Source organism: Symsagittifera roscoffensis, chromosome 3 (genome assembly GCF_963678635.1).
Source record: "Symsagittifera roscoffensis chromosome 3, txSymRosc1.1, whole genome shotgun sequence".
NCBI lineage: Eukaryota > Metazoa > Xenacoelomorpha > Acoela > Convolutidae > Symsagittifera > Symsagittifera roscoffensis.
In genome coordinates, this window is record NC_087064.1 from 51,517,883 (window position 1) to 51,526,309 (window position 8,427).

The following is an 8,427-nucleotide window of genomic DNA, read 5'->3' on the forward strand; positions in this document are numbered from 1 at the left end:
AAAAATCTTTGAATTTACTAAAAATCTCACAACAACATACATCAAAACGTTACGGATTGCATTTGAAATACTGTATTGTACAAATATTGTGGATTGCTACTAAAATTTAGTCAAACAAAGTACGTGTTCATTTTGCTCGCTAAAAATTATCTTTTTTCGTTTTTCCTGGTCAACTGAAGTTGCGGATTGTCTAGATAAGCATAATGCGCCAGCGCCGGTTTCCTGGTTTCATATTCAAGTTGAACTTTCTTGTAGTTCCAAGATAGAATACAGTCCCATGCCCTAGGTTCGAATCTCCACGGGAACTTATTGATGAACATTTGTTTGCCGTAGGATTTGTTGATCAGTTCTGGAAGAGTCTTGACTCCAATCATGCAAATGTGTCGCTGCTTTTTGCCGCTCAAGCAAGTGAAATTTTTCTGGAAGAACCACATTTTGTAACGGTTGAAGTATCCTACAGGAGAGATGAAACATTACATTATGGTTTACAAGAAACTTCTTTGTTTCAAACCAAACACTAGCGTTTCTTATTGAAACATTCAGATATACACTCGAAATGTCACAACAGCTAGCTTACAGCAAATCATGGCAAATAAGATAATTTTTCAACTGCCATTTTTACAACATCAATTGGATTCAAGTTAGGATATCACAAAATGAAATTCAAGTCGAAATAGTGACCTCCATTTATTAAGACAGGCTATAGAGTATCCCATGTATTAAGATAGGTTATAGGTTTCGCCATTATTAAAAAATATTCGGGCACCGAAAATTTCACCATATGAAACTTATCATCTCGTATCTTTACACATGGGAAGACATATTATACCTATCTTAATATATGGGAAACTCTATTCCCTATTTTAATACGTAGCTTGGAGACCGGAAATATATAGCCTATCTTAATACATGTCTCCACAAGCACCCCACCCTCTCACTCGCCACAGCTCTCCTTACACATACACTATGAGACAACATTGTTTGCTTGGGGCTTCTCTTCATGATAATGTTTCGGATCCGTAAAAAGAATCTAGCCAGCTTATTTCGCTTTGTCTGTTCGTGGCACATGCATTTAATCACAATATTAGTAGTGCACTCACCGTGCGACTCGTGTTCATAAGGTATGAAAGGCAACGACTCCTCCGACCACCTCTCTTTCAAAGCACCAGGCATGTTCAAGTGATGATTGAACTGCAGCAGTGCGAAGAAGGACTCCTCGGGGTATTTGAAGTCCATGACCAGCGACAGAAATGTCTCCGTTATGTTTGGATTGTCATGTATGAACTGTGTAGCTTCTCGCGAGAAGACGAAATGTGTCTGGCTTTTGAACTTCTGCAGTCCAAACGGAAGTCGTTCCGTCGGGTAGCGAAGATGGTCGTCAAAGTGTAGGGGGCCTGAGAAAATTGGTAAAATACCGTTTATGACAATTGTTGTTTTCTGGTTCCGTTCTTGTTGGAAGCCCGTTAGAATCAGGGAAAGAAATTAAGGCTTCTGCGAGATCGAATTCTGAGAAAATTCAAAAAACTTTGACAATCTCTGTTTTAGCTCAAGTAAGAACTTAGGTCATGTTCCGAGATCTCTCGAATCACTATGGGTGCTGTGCTAGTGAACTGTTAATTCCCAGAGGGGTGGCATAGTCCATCTCTCTAATTTCCCCGCTTTTCTTGAATAACAAATCTCTGGAAACCAATTATTTATAAACCAATTATATTATTGATAAATTATCACTATAAAATATTACTAACTAACCAATCATATTCCATCTCTAACATTGACACTTATTTGTATGTGCTGAAACTACTTGTAGTTTCAGCACCAGAACAATTTGAATAAATCTTAGACTACAGTTGTTCTCCTTCTGGATAAACTCCAAGAACTAACTCGCATAAACCAGTATACACTAGATCTATTGAGACTAGGAGATATAAGAGTAAGATTAAGATTGGCATTAGACTAAGAAGTTGCACGAATTTATCCGGCCGAAAATAAGATAGCGTGACGAGCAGACGGTGTACCCTATCCGAAATTACTCTATGAGTATAACCAATAGGTCACAACTCATATCTACCTTGCTATCTTTTGAACTCATGTTATACTGTTTTGTTACAAATATTGAACATAACTTCGGAAAAATTTGAATAAAAGATATGTTTTCAATTGCTTTTCAAGTTCATTAGGAATGAAACAAAAAATTGTACTGTTATTATAGATATGATGGAGCTGAATCAAGCCGCCAGTTTCTCGACAAAAGAATTGTTATCGAACAAAAAAGGAGGTAACTTCAAACTGCTCACCGTCAATAACATTAGAGCCCTTCATCTTGTGAAGCACTGTGACTATCTCCAGGTTAGTCAAGAGGGGCAACTCCTCCCCTGTTAAATTGATGAGATACTTCCACTTGTCAGAGAAGGCGAGCAACTCCATCATGCAGTTCAACTCCGCCCTTGTCTGCGTCACTCTGGCATAGTGCACATCTATGACCCGTTTGGGAATGATGATGTTATCAGGAAAACATCTGGCTAGTCTGGATACCTACAACCGGCTCAGTTTGCGTTACTTATCATATGATGTTTTTCTTAGCGATCAAACCCTGAAAAATTGTTTTAAGATATTTTGTAACTCATGATGGTACGTTGAATAACAAATATTTTAATTGAAAAATATGATTTTCTACTTAATATGCCAACATTTGGTTGATTGGTTTGATGGTTCGTATCTCTTTATCTATATCCTCCCTCAGGTACCTAGTGAAGAATATCCCCCTATGAAGAAAAAAATCAACGGTTAAGCCTATGAGAATTTTGTACCTAGTAACGAATCTCCCCCTTTTGCAAAATGAGGGGATATAGTTAAAGTGATCCGTTGGTTCATATCAACGAGTTGCAAGTTCGCTCTTTCAAAATCATTTTCAAAACTAGCTTAATAAAATATTTTTGTGACTCACCAATTCTTTGAATGGTTTAGCAGTTGAATTGTCGACATTGATGCAATAAACATTTTGCCGCCTGAAAATGGACATCAGAATTTGTTCCACTTGGTCGAACTCATGATAAACTAACAAGGTATACGCTATGGGAAAACTATCCTCAAACTTATTGACAGGTTCTGTATTGTACAGATGGATTCTTCTGCTGAAAAAATTCTCGCATTTTTGAAAACCTCGCCTTAAACTCCCCAAAACGTGAGTTTGAACTCCAATCGAAGCATTAACCTCAGCCTGTGAGGCTTTTTGAGACCAAATATTTTCGCATGTACCGTAAATGGATTCAAGTTCGTTTCTTGAATATTTTTGAGTGTAAAATATAGACTGATGAGTTTGTATGTACTGCAAATATAAAGGATCAACCGATCGGAAGTTTCCGTGGTAATCTGTTTGATGTTTTGCGCGATTTTCTGTAGGTTTCGATTTATAATTCTTTGTAATAAAAACAAAAAGAAAGAAAACAGAAATTGAAGTAATAATTATCTTCGAAAATCGACTTTTTGTTAGCCTCATTTTAATGATTATTGCGTTAAAATCTTATCAAAATCATCCTGTATAATTAGAATGTGATGCAGAATATGACAACTTATCACACGATAGAAAAACGTGATATACAATTCGTTTAACCAAAAAAAGAACACAAATCTCATTTTCTTGCTAAAAGTTAAAAGTTAAACTCGTCAGTTTATTTTCATTATACACTTTATCAAGCGAATAATACAGAAAACAAAATGTAAAATAGACTAGCTGTCTGAAAAACAAAAATACTTGACGTAGTTTTTGCGATATTTTTTGTGACGACGAATTTTTGCGACAAAGAGGCTCTTTTTTCAAGATGTTCAAAATCCGCCCGTCAAAAAAGTTATTGCTGAACGCAAGAAGTGTTAAAATAAATCTAAATCGAATTATACTTTCGAGCAAACCAGCGTGTTAAGAGAAAGTTTAATTGGTTTCCGAACTGAGAAAATTGGCGGTATTTGAGCGAAAGTAAAACAGAACTGATACGGGGATTTAAGTTAAGCACTAGCTATGTCTAAACATACGTCGCAGGTTGGAAAAGCAAAATTTTCAGTGGAACGAGCTAGAAATTAATATTGCAGGGGTATTGTGTATCCGGCTTGACCACAAAAAGGCTAAGTTTCTTCGCGATTCCATGAGTACACAAAATCGCACGAAAGGTCGATTAGCACTTTACATGAGCAGATGATATGACTAGGATTTTTCAATAAAACCAAAAAACTAAGTATGATACTTTTCTTAGTTCTCATCTATATTTGGGTGAGTTCGAAACCAAACACAACTGACAAATACGTAGCGTCTTTAAAACCCTTGAATCATTGAGGGATTGAAAATCTTGCGCAATACGTACAATGGGAACAGTTTAAAATGGGATATTTTGTACAGTAAACCTAATGGAAACAACACTGCTCTTATCAGGACGAGGCCTTGAATGTTCCGACTGCCTTTTAAGGTCTATGGAGTATTAAAAAACAAATGTAATAAAATAAAACGAAAAATAAAATTCTAAAACTTAGATTTTTGTGAAAATCATCACCCCACACGCCATACAAAGTATAGTGTGATAGATTTTGCTCCTAGTAACCAATCAATTATGGCAAATAAGTAGTAGGTAATATAACAAGCTGAACCCCGGGGAGGGGGTGAGCAGGGTGCGGAGGAAAAAAGCAGGAGCGAAACGTGTAGATTGTTTCAGAACGTTCCAAATAGACATAAATTGTTTTAGATTGTTCCAGAACTTTCATACACTTTACCTGTAAAAATAGCAACAACGTTTAATGTCATTTAAATTACTTGGTATCTCTGAACTATCAAGTTCCTTGTAGCGTTTAAACTTCAAACTTTTACCTGTGGTTGATTGATAGCTTTAACGAGGTGAAAAAAATGCATCAAGTCTTTTCAGCATTGTTTCACAAATACACAATGGCTGGCTTAACAGTCTGAGATTTTCATATAAACAACCTTGGGCAAAATCAGACAAGTGAAAATTCCTTATATACCATCAACTTAGAATGCACAAAGTACATGTAATTTAAAAAGCATAGCTTGAGACTTGAGTCCGATACAAAACACTCGATCTTGACTATTTTGCAACAAATTTTCTAACATTTATTGCCAATATATAACACAATTAAAATCCCATTTTTTCCCTATGTTTTTATATTTTTCCCGTAAAATCTTCAAACTAATTTTCATAAATGGAATCCAAATGCTAAAACTGTTTTAACGGAATGATTTAATTTGAACTACCTGATTTTCTGTTGATGGAAAAATCCAATTATTGCTCTATTAAAATCTGACAAGGTACTATCTTTCTCGGTATTATTTCTTGACCAAACCAAAAAATTCCCGAAAAGATTTTTTTTAAAACTGAGTTTTTATTTCATAGATATACACTTATTTTCGTTTAAAAAAAATTGATGAAAGTGAAGTGTGAAAAGGAAACGCAGATAATAAAAAGTGCGACAATCATCTCAAGCTCACAAAACCTAAATTTTTATCTGCCTGATTGTTAGTTTTTTCGATCATAAATCATATCAACATGATTGGAGAATAAGGGTGAAACTACATTCAGATGTAAGTACTTGCTCACAGTACTTTTGTTTTTTGCTTGAAATTTTCCTAAATTTTTCAAATCGTGTTAAAATTGCCTAACTATTGTTGAAATTAGATAATACAGCAAAAACTTTTGACAGGAACTTATTTTTTTTTCGAATTTTTTTTTCAAATTTTTCTGAAAATGTCCCAAATAAAAATGAACGTTGAATGGATCGTTTCTGTTTAGTAATTATGACTCAAGACAAAACAGGGAGACAAAAATGAACATCAGTTTGCTCTGTTATTTCAAAATAGTTATTGTATCAAAGAACCTTTTTATCCTAGTGACTAAAAAAAAGTGATTGCAACAAACAAAGCTATAGAAACAGAATTTTTTTGAATTGAGCAAACTTTCACAACAAAGTTTAAAGAGACATCAGGAAAAAGAGAAATTCTTATTAACAAAAAAAGTAGGTCTATTATCTGGGGAGCGATGTTTTTTCTCGGACAAACATGAACTCTTTTATCCAGGCTTTTTTAAATTCAATTATTGTGGAATGTTGTTTTGTTGGTGATACAAAATCAGTTTTAGACGATCTTTCGCAAATATTCAGCGTATCAAAAACAATGCTTCCAGCTCAACAGTAACTATTGACAAGGGAACCCCAGTACAGAGAATTAATATGGAATAATTTCACAGTTTTCAAATTGAAATTTGTGATAAACAAGGGGCAGTCCTATCGTTATCAAGTGTTGAAACCATAAAACTAACTCTATATTTTTGCATAGCCTCAGACTGATTTGTAAAAAACATTCTTTAATTCTTTTTTTCGTAAAATTCTAATCAGTTTGAGAATCAAATGATACGATATTTTACAGAATAAGTTTATCACACGCAAAGTCATTTTCAAAAAATAAATCTTTCAAAAAGTCTTGTCAAAAAAATTCCAAGCAAAATAAATTTAAAAAATTCCACAAGATTTTGAAAATTGCTGAGTCGCATGGTTGTTCATAGTTTCTGAATGAGCAGCTGACAAACGTGATTGAACATTTGAATACATCCAAATTTGTTTTGTATGCTATGCTTTCGTGCAACCATTAACCAATGTTTTCCTTGTGTATGTTTAGAATTGTTAATTGTTTGAAATCTGTTGTCTTGTAGCATTGGAATTGGAACTCATTGCAAAAAAAGAACCATTATATTTGAGTTTTCATGACGAACCCTGTCTATGATTTTTCAGAAAAAAAAATCTTTATCTCAAAATTTGCCGTTTTGATCAATTGAGACTCTTGACAGTCGCTCTCTTACAACCAACACTTCAATAAGTTCTACTGTCTCTCGAGAAAACTCAGGTTCAAGTCTTAAAGGTGAACCAACTGCTTCGGGAAACTCCAAATTTCGAAGACTGCAAATCGACGTTAAATTATGTTTCAAAAAAGGAAGTGGTTTCGTTTTCCATTGAACGCTGAAGATAGTATTGGGGCACATGGCAACTACCGGCTAACATATAGGTTCCGAATTGAAAACATTTTCCTGAGAAACTGATTCTGACCCGCAGGTATTACAAATTTATTGCTTTTCACTTGGTTATAGTTGTATCTAGCAGGCTACTTCTTTAGTTCATCTTGAATTGAAGTATGAACAGACTAGGACACCGTATAATATCTCGCAAAAACTTACGCGCGTCTCATTTGATCCGAAGATTTTGCATTAGCAACTTCAGTCACCAGTACAATTTTTGGTTTCGAACGAGTGGTTTGTATTTTTTAGCTTACTAATAGGGAACAATAACTGATCCGTAGCAAAAAAAAGTCAACAAATAACTTTCCATAGAAAACACGGACTTGAGATCTTTTTGTCTATTGTAGATGTTTATCATGGTTACTTTTTCACTATCAAACGACGAAGGATCCATTTCCTAAGATAAACGTTGAGTAGCAATTTTAGTTTTACACAGCCCACGGTTTGAGACAGCTCCGTTTCAAGAAAAGCCCATTCGAGCGTATAAATTGTTAGCAGTGTGGACGACTTCATGGCTACATATGACATCGCAGTTTGAAAACTTCGAGTGTAAAGTAGTTTTACAGAATGCAATTTTTGAAGGATCTGTAACAATTCTTGTAATTGTATCAACTGCCAAATTACTGCCGTCAATTTTTTTGAAGTTTTAGTTTTTAACTCCAAACTCTGCCAATCTAAATAAATGTTGGGATCGGTATCCAACAAAAATTCTTCTATCGGAAGTGATGGGAAGAGTCTCTTGTTAATATGAACTTTCAAATGTCTTCAGAACTTTGGGTTGGTGAAGATGAATTCGAATGGTGTGCTGCCTTGTGAATTTCTAGAATTAGTAGCGAAGCTTCGTGAAAATATCAGTTATTTTGTTTTGTAGATTCGTATTTCCTTGCTTTAGATGACAGACTGTTTCGAGATGCTGGATTTTTAGGATTGGTATGTTCTCTTTTTTCCTTCAGGAGCTCATCTATCTACTTTTTTTCGCGGTTGATGTAGCTGTTCCTTTGACTGCGCTTTTCACACTCGGGTTTCCTTTTACTGTGTCCATAACTTCAGGAAACATGTTTGCGGCAAATTCTTTACCTTTTCGATTGGCAGACGGCATAACGTATTTGGAGACAAATGGAATTGCATATCGAGCTGCCATGAGAGCTAGCGACACATTGTCTCGCAGGACCGCGCAAATGTCTGCTTAGATCTTGTTGCTGATAATAACGACCGTCGATAACGAAATTTTTTCAAATTTTTTTTCGAAAATTTATCGTTTGCAATATTTCATCTTCGTAAAATGTTCCCTCCAACACTTCGCCTTCTCATCTTGTACAACATATGATGGTGGTGAAGCTGAAAAACTTTTAACATGTTTGAAAAT

General features: G+C 35.0%; 1 protein-coding gene across 1 annotated transcript; it reads right to left on the reverse strand.

Annotated features, from left to right (window-relative positions):
- LOC134842150 (beta-1,3-galactosyl-O-glycosyl-glycoprotein beta-1,6-N-acetylglucosaminyltransferase 4-like) lies at positions 1–3,632 on the reverse strand. Its single transcript, XM_063858357.1, has 4 exons — positions 2,945–3,632; positions 2,295–2,532; positions 1,101–1,394; positions 1–454 (listed from the first exon to the last, which is right to left on the reverse strand). Exons 1-4 carry the CDS (start codon positions 3,494–3,496, stop codon positions 147–149), a joined length of 1,392 nt encoding a protein of 463 aa, XP_063714427.1. The 5' UTR covers positions 3,497–3,632; the 3' UTR covers positions 1–146.
- Positions 3,633–8,427: the final 4,795 nt, after the last annotated feature.